Here is a 25,060-nt window from a genome sequence, read left to right on the forward strand (position 1 = left end):
TGTCCAATACACATCCCATTTGTCTTTCTAAGGCATGGTATATTTTTTATACGAATCCAATTATTTTTAAATGTCAATGCCTAGAAATGACCACAATATACACAATTTATCTCACTAATACAAAATGCCCACCTAGATATTATTAAAATATGCTATGATACAGATGCTCACTATATAGTTTAGGCTAGGCTCAAATGCCTGGTCTCAAGTGATCTTAATGACTCAGCCTCATGAATAACTGTGACTATGGGCAAGAACCAATACTCCTGGCTGTATTCACTACTTTTCTTGTTGCTAAGATCTAATACTTAACAAAAGAGCAACTTAAGAAAAGAAAGGCTTATGTTGGAATATAGTTCAAGGGGAAGTCCATCATGGCAGGAAAAGGCACGGTGGTAGGAGTGTAAGGCTTCTGGTCATATTGTGTCCACAGTCAAAAGGATGGGAGCACTAAATGCTAGTGCTCGGCTCACTTTCTGTTCTTTATTCAGAAGCAGACCTGTGCTCATGAACTGATGCTGCCCATGTTCCTGGTAGGTGTTCTTACCACAGTTAATCTCACAGTCCCTCAGAGACACACTGGCACTCTAAGATAATCCAGACAGTTCCCCACAGACACACCCCAGAGGCTTGTCTCCTAGATGATTCTAGCTTCTGTCAAGTTGACAACCAATACAAACGGTTACACTGGACCACAGCTCTTTTTCACGTGAGCTACCGGCCAGGCAGAGGTACCTCTCTCCCGGTCTAGTACACAGGCAACTGGCAGTCTTGTACATACACACTTACTTAATTGAAATACTGGCTTTTATAGGCCAAGAAATGTCAAGTGACAATTCAGAGGCATTGAACAAATTGTAAGAGTTAAGGTGTAAAACTGAGCATTTACCCCCACCACCTAGGGCACCAAGGCAGGCAGGTTAAGAGTTCATAGCTAAACTAACCAGGGCTCAGAAGAGCTTGCTGAGATTCAGGTATCAACCAAGGACCATGCATGAACTGGACCTAGGCCCCCTACAAATATGTAGCAGATGGGCAGCTTAGGCCTCATGTGTGTCCTCTAGTAAGGGAAGTGGGGACTGAATGGGACATGGGCTCACTTGCCAGCTTGTGATCACTTCCCCCTGGCAGGACTGCCTTGCCAGGCCACAGAGGAAGAGGACACTCTTAGTCCTGATGCAACTTGATGAGCTGGGGTAGATCAGAAAGGGTAGATCTCTCCTTTTCTGAGGACTAGGCAAAGGGAGAGGGAAAGGAAGGGATGGGGAGGGAGGTTGGAACTGGGAGGAGAGGAGGGATGGGCCTACAACCAGGATATAAAGTGAATAAAAAATAAACTTTTAAAAAAAGAGTTCAAGGCTAGCCCTGCCTACATCCCCTTTCTCAAAAATAACATATAAGCCCAAGGCCCGCTAGACTTCATAGCAGTTTTTCAACAACTGTCTTAAAGTAGTTAACAAAGGATATTAACAATAAAAGGCAAGACAAAAATTATGAAGTAGAAATTTATCTATATGATCAATCTCATTTGAAGTGTAGGCACCATTAGTAGCATTTTTATCTTGGGGATAACCAGAAGCCATCAAACTGGACTTAAGGCCACGTCAATCGGAGGAATTCATGCCTGGCACTGTAAACCTAGCTATGACAGGTAAAATCATGGACCCTAGAGGAGACCTTACTATTCTCACTTTCCTAAACCAATGTAATTCTTAACAGCTTTCTAACAGCTGTCTTTGAACCCACAGACAGGTGGAGTTCTCACCCCTCATCAAAGGAAGCAGGTGGAAAGTATCACAGAAATCCGTAACTGGTCAAAATAGAGAGAACAGGAGACCATGGAGTGCCTAACACCAGTAAACACATCTGCAATGCAAAGCCCATGCCTAAGACTAAGGGAACGTCTCGGAAGAGAGGGCAGAAAAGAATATAAGAGCCAGAGGACTAGGAGGTCTTCTATGAAATCTCAACAACATGGTCACCTAAAGGGCACTTGCATAATGGCACTACCAGTTGACACGACAAAGCGGGTGGGGAAAATCTCACAAGGTCCTACCCCTAATGAAAAATTAGAGGCAATTAATGGCTACCAAGAGGAGAAACTAGTCTTCTCCAGGGATGAGCTCCCTGACAGGTTATCCATCCCAACTGGTCAGCCCAAAACACAAACATATGAGCCCCACTAAATGGACTCAGGATTTAGTGTGTGTGTGTGTGTGTGTGTGTGTGTGTGTGTGCGTGTGCATGTGCATGTATGTAAAACAAAAATTAAGGAAGAAGGTCAATAGTTTAGGGGAGGGGACATGAGAAGAGTTAGAGGGGACAGAAGGATGGAAATGATTTGAATACATTATTCATGGATGAAACTCACAAAAAAAAATAAAAAGTTCAAAAATTTTTTTATTCTGGGCCTAAACCTTCAGGAAAATCCCGTTTCCTCTATTAACTTCATTTTCAACACTATAAAATAAAAAATACCCTGATGTGAACAATGCACAATATACACATATATCAAAACATATGTCCCATAAATTTTGTGTCAATTTATATTTTTAAGAGAAAATATAAGAAAAATGAGAGCCAGAGATGGTGGTACTCACACTTTCATTCCCAGCACTCTGGAGGCAAAGCCAGACCTCTGTAACTTCGGTGATAGACTGGTCTACATATTCAGTTTCAGGACAAACAGGGCTACATACATAGTGAGATGCTGCCTCAAAAAAAAAAAAAAGAAAATATATAATTTTATGATATAATATATTTTATAATATATAATTTTGTATTATGAAGATTGCAATACTCCTCAACATGATCTACAGATTCAACACTATCCCTATCCTAATTGTAACTGGCTTTTTTTTGTACAAAGTAACGAGTTAATCCTAAAATTCATATGGAATTCAAAACAATATTGAAACAAAACAAAACTGTCTAACTCATACTTTATCATTTCAAAATTTACTATATAATTACACTAATCAGGACAGTCTGGTGCTAGCACAAAGACAGATATATCTAACCAACATGGTTGAATATAGACCAAAAATAAGCCCTTACATCTGTGATAAGTTCATTTTTTTATAAAGGTACCATGAGTACTTAACAAGGAAACAAGAGTTTCTCAACAAGTGGCATTTGAGATAGTAGGATAGCCATGATCACAAAAAACAATAAAGTTAGATGCCTGTCTCATTTAATACCTAAAAATAAACTAAGAATTGATCATGGGCTTAAATAGAATTACGTAAAACTATCAAACTTTTAGATATGGAGAAAATGGAGCTCCCATACACTACTGGTAGAAAGGCAAAATGGCACAGCCACTGTGAAAGATAATCTGGCAATTTCTCAAAAAAAAATTCTAATTCTAAAATAGTTGCACTTACCATGCTATCCAGCAATTCAACATATATATATATGTGTGTGTGTGTGTGTGTGTGTGTGTGTGTGTATGTGTATGTATGTATACCCAAAAGAAATAAAAACATGTAGACACAAAACTCTGTACATGAATGTTCACAGTATAATGAAAAACAACCAAGTATTGGAAGTAATTCAAATGTCTATCAATGGATAAATATAGTATAACTGCAGAATAAAGCATAATGCAACAAGATTGAACCTTAAACAATTATGCTAAATAAGAAAATTAATCACACTTACTGTATGCCTCTAGTTGCATGAAATGTCCACAACAGGCAAATTTACAGAGACAGAAAGTTGACTCATGGTTATAAGGACTAGGATTGGGGAACTTGACAGCTAATGGGTAGGATGGTTCATCATGGAGTAAAAAATAATGTACAAACTCAGACTGTGATGAGCACTATACTATTCTATAAATATATTAAAATTATTGATACATTGTAAATAGGGGCATTTTATGATGTAGAAATTACAGATCAATAAAGATGTTAAAATAATAAGATTGTATTTTAAGCCCTCTTTCGTATCTAGAATTACCACAGACAAATCATCAGTTTACATTTTGCCAACTAAAAATGCGCACCTAATTCCATAATGACAATACAAAGAAACTAATAAAGCAACAAATCTTAACATACAATTTTGATGTTTTAATATTTACACAATACCAGAAGACTTTTCAAAACATCAGTGAACAACACAGAACAATCGTAAACGAGAAGGCACCTTTGAGGCCAACTAGTTAAAGCACATAGTGAATGAGAGAGAATCTCAAGGCTGGGTAGCTGGCTCAGTAAGTAAGAGCAACTGCTCTCCAAGCCTGAGAACTAAGTTCAAATCCCCAGCACACACTAGGTCAACCAGCCTAGCCCCCAAAACAAGCTTCCAGTCCAGTGAGAGAGCCTGTTTCAAGGGACTAAGGCAGATAATAATAAAGGAAGACACTCGATGTCTTGTTCTAACCTCCACATGTGCACACAAAGGCACACCCTCCCCACACGCTCAAGAAGGGTATGCACCATGCATACCACACACCCATACACGTGATAAAATAGTTTAAAATGAGACTCTCAGAGACAGTATTTCAAAAAAGAAAGTTGTTGCCATTAGTAGGTATTGAATGAAGTGGTTGAAAATTATGTTTAGCTATCATCTTTCTTCTCCCTCTCATTCACTCTGCAGATCAGTCACCATTAATAACATCAACTATCATAACGTAATATCCTATAGAAAGTCAAGGACACCTCTTAGGACTTTCACATTTACAAAATGTCCAGTTGTTAGGCCACCATGTTTATGATACCTACTGACTCAGCTTGGTAAGAAAGCACACGGCAGATGCCCTTCTCCACAGTGATCTTATACATGGCCAACTTAGCCTCAGTGTAGTACCTCTGTATTAATTTGAAATATAATTTTTCCAGATTCCGAAAAACAAAACACCACGAGGATGAGACCTACCACAGATAATTAAGAATAATTGCCATCACTGAAAATCAATGATAACTTACAGCCACGGCAGCTAGAAAAAAATTCATCAGCACTCAGAGCATTTCCAGTGTCCAACCATTTTTTTCCTGTTTTCATATTCATCTGGAAAACAGAAGTTAGGAAATTATTTTCAAACATTATACATAGGGGCTGGAGAAATGGCTCAAGCTGTTAAGAGCACTGTCTGCTCTTCCAGAGGTCCTGAGTTCAATTCCTAGCAACCACATGGTGGCTCCCAACCATCTATAACCTCTACTGCCCTCTTCTGGTGTGCAGGTGCATGTGCAAATAGAATACTAATATGCATAAAATAAATAAATAAAATCTTAAAAATAACCTTATACATCTCCCAAATTGGTTGAAAGATATTGGAGAAAATAATTTATCCTGTATATTGAGACATAATACACAGGGGAAAAACCAGCAACCAGCCTTACTAGAGTTCTCTGCTTTGAATTTCAGCTTAAGAAAACGGTCTTGAGGAAAGTACCAATAACGACAAGTTAATGTTTGGGGTGATTAGTTTTAAGTGTTAATTTGCCACAACCCAGAGTCACCTGGGAAAAGAGTCTGAATGGGAAATTATCAGATCAGATTGGCCTTTAAATACATGAAGAGATTCTCTTGATTGTTAAAGGATGCAGGGAGAGCCAGCACATTTTGAGGACTGCCATTTCCTAGGTAGGGGATCTTATACTCTATAAAGTGGGAGAATGCTAGATGAGAGCAAGCACGTGAGGATGTGGATGTTCTTTCTTTGATCTTGACTGCAGACATAATGGGACTGCTTGAGGTTCTGCCTTACCTCCCCTTCAACAATGAACTGTAACCTGAAATTGTAAGACAAATCCCTTCTCCTCTACATTGATTTTTCTCTGGCTATTTCATCACAGAAACAAAAATTAAACTGGAACAATACCTTGAAAACACATCTTATGAGAAAATATTTTTCATATACTAGGTAGTCATGTGTAAAGTTCTCAAAAATTTCAGTTATTATATCTCAATATTTTTAATAGCTATAATTTATATAGAAAGAGAAAAGTTCTGAAATTTAATGCTTTACATAACTGAAGAAAGTTATATGATAAACCTTGGACTATGGGTCAGCACACCTAAGTTCTAGTTTTTAATTCCATCTTTAGTATAGTTTTGAATAACTCAATGATTGAGTCATTATTAAATATCCTTTACCTAGCAGACACCCTGAAATTATTCTCAGTACCGTAACTGACACATAGGCGATAGCTGATATGTAATATGTACAAATGCTTTAGAAGCATCTAAGGACTGAATTGAGATGAAAGAATGAACGCATCGTACAGTCACCTCTTCTAGTACAGATCTTGTAAAACTAAAATTTTAACCCTATAGTACTACACAATAAATATTATTGTCCTCGTTTTACAAATGAGGAAACCAATCTTTCAAAATAACATAGCTAATAAACCACAGGGCTAGCATCCAAACCTAGGTCTTCACACTTCACATGCTATATGTTTGCATGGCATATAAGCCCACAGGCCCAGCTACTTAGGAAACTGACACAAGAGGATTACTTGAGACAAGTAGTTTGAAATTAGCCTGGGTAATAAAGTGTGACTCATGCCTCAAAAGTAAATAAACAGTCAGGCATGGTGACACACATCTTTAATCCCAGTACCAGGGAGGTAGATGGAGAGTCAAGAGCATCTTTCTGAGTTCAAGACCACTTTGGTCTACATAACAAATTCCAGATTCCAGGGCTACACAGTATAGACCTTGTCTTAAAAAAAAAAAAAAAAAGTATGGCTGAAGAGATGCTCATGGACCCAAGTTTGATTCCAATCACCCACAAAGTGATTCATAACCATCTGTTATTCCTGTTCCAAGGAATCTGATGTTCTCTTCTGGCCTCCAATGGTACTAATCACACAAATGGTGCCGACAAAACATGCAAACATATAAATTCTTTAAGTAAATAAATAATAAATAGGTCAATAAATAAGCAAGTAAGCCAAGCATCATGACACGCATCTGTAATCTTAGTACCTCAGGAGGCTGAGGTTGGAGGATCATGAGTTCTAAGTCAGCCTGGGGACTAGGGTTTGAATATGAAATGTCTTCCACAAACTCATCTACTTGAGACTTGGTCTTTAGCCAATGGCGCTACTAAAATTTCAGTGATTGGGAATTGGCTGGAAGAAGTCAGGCACTGAGAACAGGTCCATAGGGTTACCTTGTCTCTGATTACTTCCATTTTGTGGGGAAAATATTGGGACAGGATCTTGCTATATAGCCCTCCTTGGTCAGCTTGGTATTCATTGTATAGCTCGAAATGGCCACTAACTTCCATCAGTCCTCCTGCCCCAGCCCCCAGATGCTGACATTACAGGCATGTGCCTAAGTTCCTTCCTGTCTTTTCTTTGCTTTCTGGCTAACATGATGTGAAATGTTTTGCTTTGCCAAATGCATTCTGCCATGATAAAATGTCATCTGTGAAACCATATATCCTTCCTTCCTTCTTCATGTTGTTTATATCATAGTATTTTATCACAGCAATTAGAAAGCCCGCTAAAATACTGAGCTACAAAACCCTGGCTCAAATAAAGCAAATCAGTTAATCGTGAGTTCCTCTCATTTGCTGAACAGCTCAATTTTTTTTTCATAAAAAAAACACGTGGGTTTTTTTGTTGTTGTTGTGTTTTGTTTTGTTGTGTTGTGTTTTCTGAGACAGACTGATGAGAAAATCTCTACGTAGCCCAGGCTGACTTCAAATTTGAGATCCTCCTGACTTAGCTTCCTAAGAACTGCAATTATAAGTATGTGCTACCATATCTGGCCTAGAAAAAAAGTCCATTAAGATCAAATACCACCAACCTCTTATGTAGAAATTTGTTTATCAAATTATAAGTGATAAATGTATAAAAGAATTCATAAATATAGAATTATACTTCAATATTTCCTCATTAAAGCATTCTATTAAATGCAGTATTTCCGAGAACTACAACTATACTAGGTATACCAAATCAAAGGAACATGGATAATACTAAAGAGTTCTTCCAGTTTTATATTAACTTCAATTATTTTCATAGAAGCAACTACTGTCTCATTTAATTGATTTCATTTCTTCAGTTAATCAGGGCTTACCAAAATCTGTCTTTGAATAGCTTCTTTTGAAGAAACTGAAATTCCACGAAAACATGCCAGCTTGCAAGCAACATGACACACTGCAAAAGAGTAATTGGATATCCATTAAACATAAAGCACTTATTCTCTTTTTATAAATATCTATAAAGGTGTCAATGATTAAAGTAAAGCCAGAGTTATTATTTTTATTTTAAAAAAAGTTGTGTTTTTTTTTTATTTGGTTTTTGCAGAGTTTTTCTGTGGGTGTTTTTAGTCTGAGTTTTTGTTGTTCTGTGAGACAGGGTCTCATGTAAGCAAGGCTTGCCTCAAATTCACTATGAAGCTAGCTTTGAACCCCTGAACCTCTAGCCTTCAACTCCTCAGTAATGGAATTGCAGACACAGACCACCACATACAGAACTGTTTTTTCTTTAAAAAATTTTTCATACAGGTCCTAGAGAGAGATGACTCAGTGGTTAAGAGCACTGTCTGCTCTTCTAAAGGATCTACGTTCAATTTTCAGCACCCACATGGCAGGTCACAAATGTCTGTAACTGCAGTTCCAAGGTATCTGACATTCTCACACCAATGCACATAAAAATAAAATTAAATAATTTTTTAAAATGTTTTCATAGGGGAGCTGGAGAGATGGCTCAGAGGTTAAGAGCACTGGCTGTTCTTCCGAAGGTCCTGAGTTCAGTTCCCAGCAACCACATGGTGGCTCACAACCATCTGTACTGAGATCTGGTGCCTTCTTCTGGCATGCAGGTAGGTGTACATGCAGACAGACATTGTATTCATAATAAATAAATAAATATTAAAAAATGTTTTCATAGAATATATACTTTTTACTTCCCCAATTCCTCCCAGATCCTTCCCACCTCCCTAAGTACCTGGCTTCATGCTGTCTCTCAAAAAAAAAAAATCAAAACAAAAAAACTCACTAAGAAAACAAAACAAAACAAAAAGCATACAAAACACATGGAGTCCAATTTGTGTTATATCCAGCACTGGTTTTATCTTCTATTTTACTTTTTCCTGTGCTGAGGTTCAAATACTGAGGTTTGAACACAGAGCTACACTCCTAGGCCTAAATAAGAATTTCAAAAGCCTGTTTAAATTATCAGTTTTCAAAAATAACCTGAAGTTTATCAAATGAATTGCTGGCTTACTAATTCCAGTCAAATATATATAAGTATTATTATGGTATTTATAATTCTAACATTTAAATTTCTCTAAGGATTTAAATCTAAATCCTCACTGCGGATATCTGATTTCACATAATGTTTATGAATCATGCTGACAAAATAATTCTCAGTAGAGTTGAAACCAATATCTTCTTCATCATCTGAAAAATTTCTATATATCAGGGTAGTTTTGCATTATCTTCTAAAATCTGAAACTTTCTAAATATATACTTTCTTAGATCCATAAAAGTTCTTGAAGTATAATATACAAAATATAGGTACCTTTATTATACAGTTGACTGTCACTGAAAAAAAAGGAAAGTGCATAATTGAAACTTGTTCATATCTGTACTCTGCCTTACTGTAAAACATATGCAAGTGTTTTTTTTAATGAGTTTACATATCACTGAATTAGTTACCCTTTTCTTTTGAGACGGTCTCATACAGCTTAGGCTAGCCTCAAACTCACTATGGAACCAAGGGTGACCTTGAACTTCTGATCTTATTGAGTGCCCAGATTACAGGCATGCACAATCAAGCCTAGTTTATGTAGCACTGAAGACTGAACGTAGGATTTCATACATTCTCAACAGCTGAATTACATACCTAGTCAACCTGATTCTAGATATCAGTAATCATTCTACTCATACTGGTACCATTTCTAATAGACATTCCACTATAAAAAGATATTTCCCAGCTAAATTAAGGATAACTGAAGTGGTCAGATTTTTATTGTTTATCATGAAATGTAAAAATCGATTTATCTCTTAACAAAGTTATTTCTTCTGAAAAATATGTTTGGTAAAATACTTTCTAATTTTATGTTTATACTGATTCAAATTTCCAGTTTTTAAATGTTTTGAGAATGTTTCCTTTCTTTTTCATTAACATTTATTAATTCTTTTATTATTGTCAAGAGCCCTGATAGTTACTTCCCCTCTCAAAGTTATCTTCAGCCCCATCTCCAATTTTTCTTTCATTCTACCTTCAACCATACTCAACTCACTTCGTCCACACCTCAAAAATAAGTCAGGAGTGGTGGTACACGCAGACAGATCTCTGTGAGTTCAAAGGCCAGTACAATCTACAGAGTGGGTTCCAGGACAGCCAGGGCTCTGTTACACAGAGAAACCTTGTCTCAAAAAACAAATGTTTCAAACCTGTATCCCATTTCTCCTCTTCCTTTCAGTGTTAAACCTTCTAAAATTCATTTTGTGACTTTATCTGTATATGTTTTTGTCTGTGTGTATGTTTGTGCACCACATACATGTCTGGTACCCATCTCTATCACCCTGAACGTAAGTAAAGTCCAAATGGATCAAAGATATCAACATAAAATCAGACACACCAAATCTGTTGGAAGGAAAAGTGGGGAAGAGCGTTGAACTCATAAGCACAGGAGACAATTTCCTGAACAGAACACCAACAGCTCAGGCTCTCAGAGCAACAATTAATAAATGGGACCTCATGAAACTGAAAATCTTTTGTAAAGCAAAGAACACTGTCAACAGAACAAACGACAGCCTACAGACTGGGAAAGGATCTTTCACCAACCCTATATCTGAGAGAGAGATAATATCCAGAATATAAAAGAACTCAAGAAGTTAAACAGCAAAAAAATCAAGTAACCCAATTTTAAATTGGGGTATAGAGCTAAACAGAGAATTCTCAATAGAGGAATATAGAATGGTAGAGAAACACTTAAAGAAATTCTCTACATCCTTAGTCATCAGGGAAATGCAAATCAAAATGACCCTGAAATTTCACCTTACACCCATCAGAATGGCTAAGATCAAAACCTCAAGTGACAACACATGCTAGAGAAAATGTGGTGAAAGAGGAACCCTTCTCTACTGTTGGTGGGAATGTAAACTTGTACAACCACTTTGGAAATCAATCTGGTACGTTCTCAGACAATTAGGAATAGTGCTACCTCAAGATCCAGCTATACCTAATACACTCCTAGGCATATATCCAAAAGATGCTCAAGTACACAACAAGGACATTTGTTCAACCATGTTTGTAGCAGCTTTATTTGTTATAGCCAAAAGCTGGAAACAACCCAGATGCCCCTCAACTGAAGAATGGATACAGAAATTGTGGTATGTTTACACAATGGAATACTACTCAGCAATTAAAAACAAGGAAATTATGAAATTTTCAGGCAAATGGTGGGAACTAGAAAAGATCATCCTGAGTGAGTTATCCCAGAAGCAGAAAGACACACATGGTATATACTCACTTATAAGTGGATATTAGACATATAAAATAGGATAATCATACTAAAATCTGTACACCTAAGGAAGCTAAGCAAGGAAGAGGACCTTGGGTAAGATGACCAATCCTCATGCAGAAAGGCAAAGGGGATAGACACCAGAAGAGGGAGAAAACAGGCAACAGGACAGGAGCCCACCACAGAGAACCATTGAAAGACTTTACCCAGCAAGGTTTCGAAGGAGATGCTGAGACGCACAGCCAAACTTTAGGCAGAGTGCAGGGAATCTTAAGAAAGAAGGGGGAAATAGGAAGACCTGGCAGGGACAGGAGCTCCACAAGGAGAGCAACAGATAGAAAAATTCTGGGCACAAAAGTCTTTTCTGAGACTGATACTCCAACCAAGAACCATGCATGGAGATAACCCAGAAACCCTAGAACTCCTGCAGAGACATAGCCCATGGCAGCTTAGTCTCCAAGTGGGTTCTCTAGTAATGGGAACAGGGACTACCTCTGACATGAACTGATTGGCCTGCTCTTTGATCACCACCCTCTGAGTGGGGAGCAGCCTTGCCAGGCCACAGAGGAAGACAATGCAGCCAGAGACTTGATAGGCTAGGACAGGGGAGAAGGACCTCCCCTACCGGTGGCCTTGGAGAGGGGCATGGGAAGAGATGAGAAAGGGTAAGATTGGGAGGGGATTGGGATGGGGCTACAGCAGGGATACCAAGTGAATGAACTGTAATTTATAAAAATAAAAATAGACTCTTAAAACAACAACAAAAACAGTAACTGTCATCACATTATGACTTAATTGTTTTAGCTAAAGCAACTAAACCTTTACCAAACACTAAAGCATACAAAAAGATGTTTGTCTTGGGTATTCTATCTTTGCTTGTTTTACTGTTCTCGTTTTTTGCTCTTACAAATAGAAATAATTTTTATAGTTTCTTTTTTTTGTAATTTACCAGTATGTTTACTGGTTTACCTCATGAAGAAGTGCTTCTACAATTTTTTAAAAATCAGGGGGCTAGAGAGTTGACTTTTAACTAGAAGTGCTGACTGCTCTTCCAGAGTACCTGAGTTCAATTCCCAGCACCAACATTGTGACTCACAACCATCTGTAACTTATACATGTGGAATGCAGGTATACCTATGCATGAAAAATACCAATACACAGAAAATAAAAATTTAAAAATCTCAATTCCACATTTGGCTAAGGCTGAGGATCTGGCTTGCTTCCATGTATGTGGACCTATCTGCCTTGCCCACGTGGCACGCTGTTGGCTACCCAGAGGCTATTTAAGCTGTGGGCTGGCTTTCCCCAGGGTCAGATGATTGTTCAAGGTTCCTGAATAAACTGCATTGAAAAAAAAATCTAAATTCTTCAAATGGCAACATATTTCATTCTTATGTCAGCAGCGAGGAGAAGCAACTGTCTGAAAGTCTTTAGAATCTGGAAGATTTTGACCACATCTTCCTAGCTAATTCATGTTCTTTTATATTTCTTCCAGTTTTTACTTTCCCATCTTTTGATCACCCTTGTTCATCTCCAGACTATCTTGCAGTGGTAACTTAAAACTTGTAGTAACAAAGAGATACCCCCCCCAAAAAAAATCATAAACAGTGGGAGGCTATTAGCCTGGGAAACAGAAACCAGTGCTTTTAAACTATTTGTTACTTAACAAATCAATCCCCATGTAAGAACGTGTCGAATTTCAGGAATATTATAAAAAGTCTAGTAAGACTATTTTTCATAATGGGTCACAAAATGTATACAGACGTTTAGCTGACTGGCTTTCATTCACAGGCAATTCTGTTCTCTTAGCCCAGTTCCACAGGTTCACTGCAATTTTTTCAATTTAGACAAAGAAACATTTCTTTAGACAGTTAAGATATGCCCCCATGTTCAATTATCTATTCTTTCTAGTATGTGGCATGTTTATATAGTTATTGTGGCCTCAGACATAATCTCAATCTACCTCTCCTCACAAAAATCTTACCATCTGTTAATAAGAATTATCATGTCACCTACACGCAATTGGTGTATTCCCATTTATGTATCTTTATTCATACTGTTCACTTTAATCTGAATTATACCCCTTTCTTTTGTATTTATGTATACAAAATCTATGTTATTTCACTAGCAACATTCATGAAACTTTCAGCAATCACTGCAGTTTACGGATATCTCCTGTCTCCTTTTGTCACATCTTTGGCAGTTCGAGGGAGTAAAACTCAAAGTTACATGAATGTTAAGCACACACTCTACCACTAACCCCCCCCTCAGCTCTTTCTTTAAATTCCCATTTTCCTGCCATATTCATGAACGTTCCCATATTCATATTCAATTTAGCAATTAATTATAAAACTGTGCATCATTCACTCATTGTGATTTGGTTTGGTTTAGTTTGAGGGAGGTTTTGGGGGAGGGGGCAAAAGAGTGGTCTCTCTGTGTAGCCCTATCTAACCTGGCACTCAGTATATGGATCAGTTTGGCTTAAAATTTATAGTAATTCACTTGCCGTTGCCTCTTGAGTGATGGGAGTATAGGCATACAATATCATCCTTGACCTGCTGATGTTCCTTACTCTGGATTGAAGCCAGAATCTCACATACAGGCAAGCTTCTAAAACTAAGCTACAACCAAAGATTATTTTAAAGCAGTTTTTTTTTTTTTCTTACCCTTGTTTTCCAACTGGGCTTCTTGGCAGAAAAATATCATGCCTTCGAGAGCATATTTAACATAATGCATGCATAAATGTTAAATAAAGAATATATATTTAAATAATAGTATTCATCACTTTATTATGTTTCATTCTAGGAAATGGGGCACAGAGTTTCTAAATGCTCCTCTAGGATTTATCTTCCTATAAGGCAGAACCTAGTTAACTGAGTAAAATGCTTAACCAAGGGAAAAAAAAATGAAGATTCAAGATATATGGAAATGGTGAGCTGAAGAGACAGATCAGCAGTTAAGAGCACTTGTCTGTTTTTCCAGAGGACCCACGTTCAATTTCCAGCACCCACATGGCAGCTCACACCTGTCTGTCACCCCAGTTCCAGGGGATCAGACACCCTCACGCAGAAACACACCAGTGCAAAACACCAATGCACATAAAATAAAAATAAATATTTAAAAATATGTTCAAACAGGAATAGGTTGAGGTGGTGCTATAACTCAATGGTAACATCCTTCCCTTAATTCAATACCCAGTTCTGATTCTGAGAGGGGGAGAAAAAAAAACTTTGGAGATTATTTTGGTTTTGGCAAGAAAACTCTGAAGGTAGTAACTGGGTCTGGATGAAACTACTGCCTGAGACCAACATAGCATAGCCTTGACTTAAATATTCCAAGGTGTGATGGTAAATAATGATAGAATCTACATACCATTACCTTAGGACAAATAGATTGATAGTAACTGACTAAAAAGAATAAATAAGATACACACAATATAAATAGCAATGGTGGTATAGTTTTTATTCCATTCTAGGGATGGAAAGCAGGGCCTTGTATTTACTAGACAAGGGTATACTTCACAAGATATCAAACACTGAAGCCAGTTCTATAGTTCACTAAATCTTTTCTCCAGTACTACGTTTCTCGTCTACACCACCACTTTTTTTTTTTTTTTTTTTTTTTTTTTTTTCTGATGAGATTCCATTCAGACAGTAAGATAATTCAGAATAGGTGTCATTTCACTTTACTATTCTGGGGCAAATTTTCATGGTCACCTTCATTCCTCTCACATAGTATAATCATGCCATCATTGAATGAATGGTGTCCTTCACAAAAATATTATGGATTTACATCACCAACAACATGTGAAGTTGTTTGACTCCAAATTTTAAGAGAAGAAATAAAAATTCACATTAAAACATTTTTTCTTTTTTACTTATTCTTTTCTCATATATTACATCCCAACTGTGGTTTTCCCTCCTCCCTCTCCTCCCAGTCACTCCCCCTGACACCTACCCTCTCCACCAGATCCATTCCCCCTCTGTTTCCCTTCAGAAAAGGGCAAGCCTCTCAGGGATATCAACCAAACATATGATAAGACTAGGCTCCTCCCTTCATGATAAGGCTGAACAAGGCAACCCAGCAGAAGGAAAAGGGTACCCAAAACAGGCAAAAATGTCAGAGAATCCCCCTCCCACTCCCACAGTTAGGAGTCCCACAAGAACACCAAACTACAGAGCTGTAACATATATACAGAGGACCTAGGTCAAATCTATTCAGCCTCCCCAATTGTCATTTCAGCCTCCCCAATTGTCGCTTCAGTGTCTGTGAGTCCCTATGAGGCCTGGTTAGTTGATTCTGTAGGTCTTCTTGTGGTGTCCTTGACCCCCTGGCTCCTACAATCCTTCCTCCCTCTCTTCTGCAGGATTCCCGGAGTGCCACATAACGCTTGGCTTTGGGTCTCTGCATCAGCTCCCTTTAGTTGCTAGACGAAGTCTCTCTGATGATAACTATGCTAGACTTCTTAATGAACTATCTTTTGGCATTTTGAAAAACAATTTGGCAATATATAAAATGAACCAAAACTGTTCATATATTTCCCTCAGTAATTGCTCTTCTGAGACTCTGTTGTAAGAAAATAGTACAAATGGTTAATAATCTTTGCATTTACAGCCACTTTGGAAATCAATCTGGTGCTTTCTCAGAAAATTAGGAACAGTGCTACCTCAAAATCCAGCTATACCACTCCTAGGCATATGTGCAAAATATGCTCAACTATACAACCAGGACATTTGCTCAACCGTGTTCATAGCAGCTCTATTCATAATAGCCAGAATCTGGAAACAGCCCAGATGTCCCTCAATGGAGGAATGGATACAGAAATTGTGGTACATTTACACAATGGAATACTACTCAGCAATTAAAAACAAGGAAATCATGAAATTTGCTGGCAAATGGTAAGAACTAGAAAAGATCATCTTGAGTGAGATATCCCAGAAGCAGAAAGACACACATATATACTCACTCATAAATGGTTATTAGAAATATAGGATAAACATATTAAAATCTGTACTCCTAAAGTAGGTAAGCAAGGAAAACCCTAGGGAAGATGCTCAATCCTCATTCAGAAGGACAAACATGACAGACAGGTGAAAACAGGGAACAAGACAGAAGCCTACCACAGACGGCCTCTGAAAGACTCTACTGATCAAGGTATCAAAGCAGAGGCTGAGACTCATAGCCAAATTCTGGGCAGAGGGCATGGAATTTTATTTAAAAAGGGGGAGATAGAAAGACCTGGAGGGCACAGGAGCTCCAAAGGGAGACTAACAGAGCCAAAAACTAGGTCTTGGGGGCCCTTCAGAGTTTGATACCACAACCAAGGACCATGCATGGAGAGGACCTAAAACCCTTGCTCAGATGTAGCCCATGGCGGCTCAGTCTCCAAGTGAATGTCCTAGTAAGGGGAACAGGGTCTGTCTCTGGCATGAACTCAGTGGCAGGCTCTCTGATCACCTCCCCCTGAGGAGAGTGCAGCCTTACCATGCCACAGAGGAAAGACAGTGCAGCCAGTCCTGATGAGACCTGATAGGCTAGGGTCAAATAGAAGGGGAGGAGTTCCTCCCTTATCAGTGGACTAGGGGAGAGGCATAGGGGGAGAAAAGAAAGGGAGGATGGGATTTGGAGGAGAGGAAAGAGGGAGCCACAGCTAGGATACAAAGTGAATAAATTGTAATAAATAATTTTAAAATTTTAAAAATATATATACTCAAAAAGTAAAGAAAAATGTGGAACAATATAAATACCCAATAATGAAGAAATACATAGGTGAATTATACTAAATTCCCTTGAAGGGATGTTATCCAACCACTTAAAATAGCAGTCATGGCAAGTGAGATGGTTCAATTGGTAAAGGAATTTGTCACACAAGTTCCTGACAACCTGAGTTCAATCCCTGGAACTCACTTTAAGATTAAAGGAAAAGAACTGGCTTAACAAAATTATCATCTGATATCCACATATGTCATGGCATGTGTGGTCCTCCCCAACCCCCCACACACAAACAAACAAAATTTAAAAATGAAAATAGTGGCCTCTAAGCACAGTGGTACATGCCTTTAATCCCAGCAGTTGGGAAGTAAAGGCAAGTGATCAGTTGCAGGCCAATCTGATCTATATAGTGAGTTCCAGCCCAACCACAGCTACATATTGGGGTCCTGTCTCAAAATAGCAAAATAAAATAAAATAAGAAAGCATACAAGCTAGAAAGAATGACAATCATAGAAACTGTGTTTAACAATGGGAAATGTTTTCATATCTAGTGAAAAGATAAGATGCAAGATTATATGGATGAAACACTGTGCTAATATAAATTTATCTCCAAAAGAGTTTTAATAAAATCATGAATCTTAATCAAGTAAGTGACAAAATATTGATACCCATTTAAATGAAGCCGTGCTGATAAATAAGTGGTAAACAAATACAGATGGTAAACAAATGGTGAATAAATACAGTAAAAAAAAAAGAGCTCGTAATGGGTGGCGATGAATCTTGTCTCGAAGCCTTAGATGTCTCTGAATCTCTTGCCTTTAGAGCTCTTTGGGAGCACATCATTTCATAAGCCTACCATGGAGTATGAGGGACAATGTTCAGGTATCCAGTTATGGAACCAAGTTGTGCTCACACGATGTGTCTGTGGTAGTTACACAGCAGAGTGAACTCTATGTATAATTTTGCTTGGGGAATTAAGTATCTCCTGTTCTACAAAACAGTACAAATATTTGATTTTTATGCATGTAGTCATTAGTTACTAAGGCATTTTGTGAGAATAAAAATGAAACATAACACAAACCAACAACAACAACAAAAAAGAGCTCAATTGAAGAGTACATGTTTAGCATGAATGAGGCCAAGTTCCATCCCCTATCCGGGAAAATAAAAGAAAGGAAAGGGCGGAGATACACAACTGTGAGGTCTAAATTACTGCTACAGACATCTCCACTGTAATTTGGGGAGGGGTCAAATCCTGGACTTCCCAAATGTTAACCCAAATCTATACCACCAAGCTCTGTTCCCAACTTTTCTTTTTGAAAATTATTATGATAAAATGGTGGGAAAACAGAAGAAATTGTTTTTATAATAGGAAAGCTTTACAGGTGGGTTATAATTATAGCTATATACAGAAAGGATAGGAGCTCCACAAGGACCAAATATATCTTGGCACAGGGTCTTTTCTGAGACTGACATTCAACCAAGGACCATGTATGGATATAACCTAGAACCTCTGCTCAGATGTAGCCTGTGGTAGCTCAGTAACCAATTGGTTTCCCAAAGTGAGGGGAACAAGGACTATTTCTAACAGGAACTCAATGACTGGCTCTTTGGTCTCCCCACCCACCCCCAAGGGAGGAGCAGTCCTGTTAGGCCACAGAGGAGGGCTTTGCAGCCAGTCCTGAAGATACCTGATAAAACAGGATCAGATGAATAGGGAGGAGGGCTGCCCTATCATCATGGACTTGGAAAGGGGCACTGGAGATGAGGGAGGGAGGGGAGGATTGGGAGGGAATGAGGGAGGGGGATACGGCTGGGATACAGAGTTAATAAAATGTAACTGATAAGAAAAAAATAAAATTAAAAAAAATTGAAATATAGTAGTTATTAAAATACACAATAATAGTAGTTATATCACAATTATACAAATATAGGTGATAATTTCCTCTTTCTCAAAATTGATTACACTACTTCATGATTTTTAAATAAATTTGTATCTTTCCATATTTTATTAGGAGGTACAATGTGAATTAGAATTATAAATACTTGAAAGGCACAAAATGCATAATTTTTAACATGCACATATTAAATGTCTAATGTATGCCTGATTTTCTGTTAGGTGTGTGTAAATGTATAATAATAAATAGCTAGGGCTGGAGAGATCTCTCAGAGGTTAAGAGCACTTGTTCTTTTTTGGGGTTTTTTTGTTTTGTTTTAATTTTTTTAAATTTACTTTTTATTTATTACAGTTTGTTCACTTTGTATCTCAGATGTAGCCCCCTCCCTGTCCCCTCCGAAATCCGCCCTCCCTCTTCTCTTCCTATGCCCCTCCCCCAGTCCACTGATAGGGGAGGTCCTCTTCCCCTTCCATCCGACCCTAGTCTATCAGGTCTCATCAGGACTGGCTGCACTGCCTTCCTCTGTGGCCTGGCAAGGCTGCTTCCCCCTCACCCGGGGGAGGTGTTCAAAGAGCCAGCCACTGAGTTCAGAGCACTTATTCTTACAGAGGACCCAGATTCAGTTCCCAGCACCCTCATAGTAGAATATAGCTGTATATAATGGCAGTTCCAGTGGAGTTAGCACTTCTTCTGGCCTCTACAGGCACAAGGTACATGTGTAATACACTTGCACACATGCCAGCAAAACACTCATACACATAAAATAAGTAAATCTTTCAAAAAATAATAAACAATATATTTACAACAAAGATAAATATACAACATGATGATTAAGATTTCTAGAAATTAAGAAATTTAAGGTATTTCCAAAACCACATGAAATTTCTTACAAAACAGACAATTTATTTTTATTATTATATTTATAGTTATATATTTATTTATATATTTATGGTGGAGGGGAGAGCATGTCTGTGGTAGTCAGAAGATAACTCATGGGTCACAGAAATCAAAATAAAGTCATGGCTTTAACTCCTAGGCCATCTCGATAGCCCAAGACCAGACTCTTGATATTGACACTTATAATAACTTTTCATTAACAATTAAGTACAAGAAGAGGTTATAATTTTAAAAGACTTACATACTTAAATAATCTTCTCAGAGGCATTATAATTAATCGACAAGTTCAGCAAGGCTACAATAAGATCAACACATAAAATTGAATGAATGATAAGCTGAGACTCAGCTCACTGACAGACTGCTTGTCTAGCATGCACAAGGCCCAGGTTCAATCCCTGAACAAGAAAACACAAGAAAAAAAAAAAACCCACAGGAAAACAAAACAAAAAAAGCTCAACTAAATTTCCAGGCAACAATTAGAAATCTAAATTTTAAATTACTATATTTCTAATAACATTATCAAAACTAAAGTATTCTGAAATAAAACTATCAAAATAAGTTCAATTTTTATGCCCCAAAACTAAGAAATGAAAGATGACCTAATGAGTAAGAAAACATACCATTTTTATGGGCCAAAATTTAACATTAAGATAAAATGCTCCTTAAATTGACCTATAAATTTGTTTCTAGAACATATATTTTATCTTAATATTAATATATATGATGTATTATATTATTTATATAATATTTATATTAAATGAGTGCTCTGTCTTCATATACAGCAGAAGAGTGAAACAGAGCCCACTACGGATAGTTGTAAGCCAAGAGTCTGGTCTTGGGCTATCGAAATGGCCTAGCAGTTAAAGCCATGACTTTATTTTGATTTCTGTGACCCATGAGTTATCTTCTGACTACCACAGACATGCTCTCCCCTCCACCATAAATATATAAATAAATATATAACTATAAATATAATAATAAAAATAAATTGTCTGTTTTGTAAGAAATTTCATGTGGTTTTGGAAATACCTTAAATTTCTTAATTTCTAGAAATCTTAATCATCATGTTGTATATTTATCTTTGTTGTAAATATATTGTTTATTATTATAAACTGAACTCAGGACCTCTAGAAGAACAGAGGAGCCACTGTTCTTCACTGCTGGGCCCCTGACCTATAAATTCAACTGAAGTCTTGCTCAAAGTTCTATCTGCCATCTTTGAATAAATTGATAAGATAATCTTAGAATTCATATGGAAATTCAAAATACCAGTAGTATTCAAAAACAGTCTTGAAATCAAAGAACACACTTAGGGAACTCACGTTTTCTAATTTCAAAATTTGCTCCAAATCTACAATGTAGTAATAGCATAGGGAAAGACAGTGGGAGAGAATAAAGTCCTGAAATAAAACACAGTTATGATTAACAGACTTCTAACAAGGGTATTAAGACAAATTCAGTGGAGAAAAGTCTTCCCCAAATGATGCTACAACAACTTGTTATCAACATGCAAAAGGATAAAGCTGAATCCATTTTTCATACCGTACACAAACACACGAAAGGGGATGAAGAGATGCCTCAGTGGTTAAGAGCACTTACTGCCCTTGCAGAGGCTACAGGTTCAGTTCCCAGCATGCACAAGATAGCTCAGGAGAATCTGATGCCCTCTTCCAGCTTCTGCAACCACCTGGCATACATATGTTATGAATACATATATGAAAGCAAATATTTGTATACGTAAATGGTTTTTAAAATAGACACAAAATGGTCGTAAACACAAACATAAGAATTAAAAGTATAAACCTCCTTTTAAAAAAGATTAGTTCTTGCTCTTCCAGAGGACCAAAATTTAGTTCCCGGCTGGGCAGACTCACACCTATCTGTAACTTCTATTACATTTTTTATTTCTTTTGTTTGGTAGGGGACACATATGCAGGTTAGAGGACAACTTATGGAAGTTGGTTTTCTCCTTCCACCATGTGGGTCTTTAGGAATCAAACTTAAGTTGTCAGGCTTGCCAAGAGGTACCTTTACCTGCTAAACCGTCTCTCCAGCCTTAAAACCCTTACAGGAAAATACAAGAATAAGTGCTAGAGAGCTATGCATCCATGAGGACATGAGCTCAGATTCTCAAACACCCACATGTCAAATCCAGACATGGTGGTGCACACCTATGATACTAGCACTGGGGAGGCGGAAACCAAGAAAGCTCACTGGGGCTTGCAGGCCAGCTAGTCTTTTCCAGTCAGTGAGATCCTGGCGCAGTGTGAAGACAAAAAAAAGACAAAGACAAAAAAAAAATGTGGGGGCTGGAGAGATGGCTTGGTGGTTAAGAGCATGTACTGCTCTTGCAGAGGACCTTAGGACAGGGCCAAGGGTTCTGAGGCCTCTGGCCTCCTAGACATGTACCCGTATACACAAACCCACGTGCAGACACACACCTGTACGTAATTAAAAATAAGTCTTTAAAACAAACCTATCACCAAAAATGAATCACAAATAAAATAGTTTTTTTTAAGCAACCTGAATAGTCTGTATTTCAGCCAGGGACTCCCTGTTGACATTTGATATGTTCACAAAGAATCTGTCAATCATTTCATGTAGTCTCCATGAATTACTGGTTATGATCAAGGTTTTAACAATGTCTGAAATAACAGTGAGTAATAAATGTGCTATGTACTTATCGTAATTGGTTAAAGTTAACAAAGCACTGTGAAACTTGTTCCTAGGTCTTTGGCCAAATAAATATAGCATTGTAGAACTTGAAATTATCCTAAGGGTAAAACCTGAAAATAAAATTTCTTTGAGGTAAAAACAGGGTGCAATTTTCACTGGGATTAATTTGAACTTGGTGATCACTACTCATTCTCAGAAAGTAAACTGTTTTGACTCTCTACAAAAAGTAATGTTATTACAGATGAATACAAAACAGGCATTAGCAATGGCTTCCAACTTTAAAAAAAAAGTAGAAACTGAGGAGGGTGGATATATATCCTGTAAAACTGAAATATTTATTATTACTTGCAAGCATTAGTCAAACATTAACTTATGCCGGGTCTGAAGTATTGGCCTTGCTTTGCAAGGAAAAGAAATGATCTGTCCAATCAGAGGCACCCACTGTCCAATTATTGAATCTGTATAAATGATGTCTGTATTTCCTAAACAATCGGAACACCAGCTCCTCCATATACCTGAAAGTCATGTAACAAAGTTTCCATAAGATATACCTTTTCCTTTCCTTCTGACCATCATACAAAATGCAAAAATGTTATGATGATTATTCATAAAAAATACTATAATAACATTTTCCAACAGTGCTAAACAGGTGTATGTCTGTAGGGGTGTGGATGCAGTTGAGATTCAGAGCTTGATACAGTTACATAAGCTGCTATAACACTAAGATATACTTCCAGGCAGTGGTGGAGGCGGCATAGGCAGTGGAAGTAGCCCGTAGTGGCCCCAGCTCCTAGCATAGAGCACATTGCCGGCTGCTCCTAGCCCAGAATCCCTGCTTGAGATTTGAGACAGAATACTCAATCTCCCTGGCACTTCCCCATGACAGGCTTCCCTTCTCCCTCCTTGGCAGAGGCAGAGGCTGCAGAGGCAGCCCACAGGGCCCACAACTCCTAGCACAGAGCACAGTACGGGTGGCTCCACCAGGCCAAGCAGGCCCGCAGCTCCCCAGGGCCTTCCAGAAGACATCTGTTCCAGCAGCCTCCTAGTTCTGCTGTGGTGGGTGACTGGACTCCGAGTGGACTAAAACACCATCTCCCCAAGTTCTGAGGCAACATAGGGATTCTTGGGATAGCACTGTCAACATGGAAGCCCCTGCTCTGTGGGTCTACAACTCCTGGAGCCCAGACATATCTCAATACCAGAATGACAGTATGACAGAACTATAAGCCACAGAAGTATTCAGGAAATCTGTGCAAGCACATTGCGCCCGCAAACAGCACTAGCATCTGCACCCCTTCCTGCACCTGCACGCCCCCCACATTCCAAGCATCTACACTCTCTAGCACTCTGTCCTTCAAGACACACTTCCACGAACATGCATACCCTTGCTCCCCTGTAATTGTGGTTCTGCATCAGTGGTTCTTCCTCCCTTAGGTACAGCTGAAACACCAATGTACACTCTCAAACCAGTGGACCTCTCTCATCTTCCTGAAGCATACACCAGACACGGGAGAAAGATAGATCCAGTCTGAAAAACAGACTCCAGGAACAAACAGTGAAGGTTATGGATAAGCAGATTGCCAGAGGTTGGTGTAAGAACACACCCAACAAAAATCAGGACATTGTGGCTCCACCAGTAACCCCCAAAACCAATGGATATTTCAATTCATCAGAAACACAGGAAAATGACTTAAAGCTATGCTTATCCCATCATTAGAGGCACATAAAGAGGAAACAAATCTCTCAGAGAAATAGCCACACAAGTGAAGGCAAATAAAGAGGAAAAGAACAAAGCTCCCAAAAAAATAGCCACACAAATAGAGGCAAATAAAGAGGAAATGAACAAAGCTTTCAAAGCAATACAGGCAAATACAGCCAAACAAATCGAGGCACAATTAATGGCATATAGAGAGGCAACAAACAAAAAATAGAAGTCATCATACAAAGACAGAAATCCACACTCAAACAGATGAAGAAAATGGTGCAAGGCATGAAAACAGAATTAGAATCAATGAAGAAAACACAAATAGAGAAAACCCTGGAGCTGGAGAACTTAGAGAAAAGATCAGGAACCACAAAGGTAAGCATCACCAATAGAATACAAGAGATGGAAGAAAGAATCTCAGGTGCTGAAGTTACACTTAAAGAAACTAATACTTCTCTCAAAGAAAAAATAAAATTGGAAAAGTTCCAAACACAAAACCTCCAAGATATCAAGGACACCATGAAAAGATGAAATCTAAGAATAATAGGAATAGATGAAAAAGAAGATTACAGACTCCAAGGTTCAGAAAATATTTTCAAGAAAATCATAGAAGAAAATGTTCCCAACTTAAAGAAATAGATATCCATAAACATACAAGAGGCCTACAGAACACCAAATAGACTAGACCAGAAAAGAAACTCTTCACATCACATCATAGTCAAAACAC

The 25,060-nt window shown here is 38.0% G+C and overlaps 1 protein-coding gene across 1 annotated transcript in view; it reads right to left on the reverse strand.

Moving 5' to 3' along the window:
- Positions 1-25,060, reverse strand: part of Tex11 (testis expressed 11) — a 126,097-nt gene that overhangs the window by 98,993 nt on the left and 2,044 nt on the right. Inside the window, 5 exon segments of the mRNA XM_060375507.1 lie at positions 4,734-4,858; positions 4,944-5,019; positions 8,047-8,126; positions 13,210-13,306; positions 22,476-22,597. Of these exon segments, the coding sequence (XP_060231490.1) occupies positions 4,734-4,858; positions 4,944-5,019; positions 8,047-8,126; positions 13,210-13,306; positions 22,476-22,597 (500 nt within the window).

This window comes from Meriones unguiculatus, chromosome X, assembly GCF_030254825.1.
Source record: "Meriones unguiculatus strain TT.TT164.6M chromosome X, Bangor_MerUng_6.1, whole genome shotgun sequence".
Lineage (NCBI taxonomy): Eukaryota > Metazoa > Chordata > Mammalia > Rodentia > Muridae > Meriones > Meriones unguiculatus.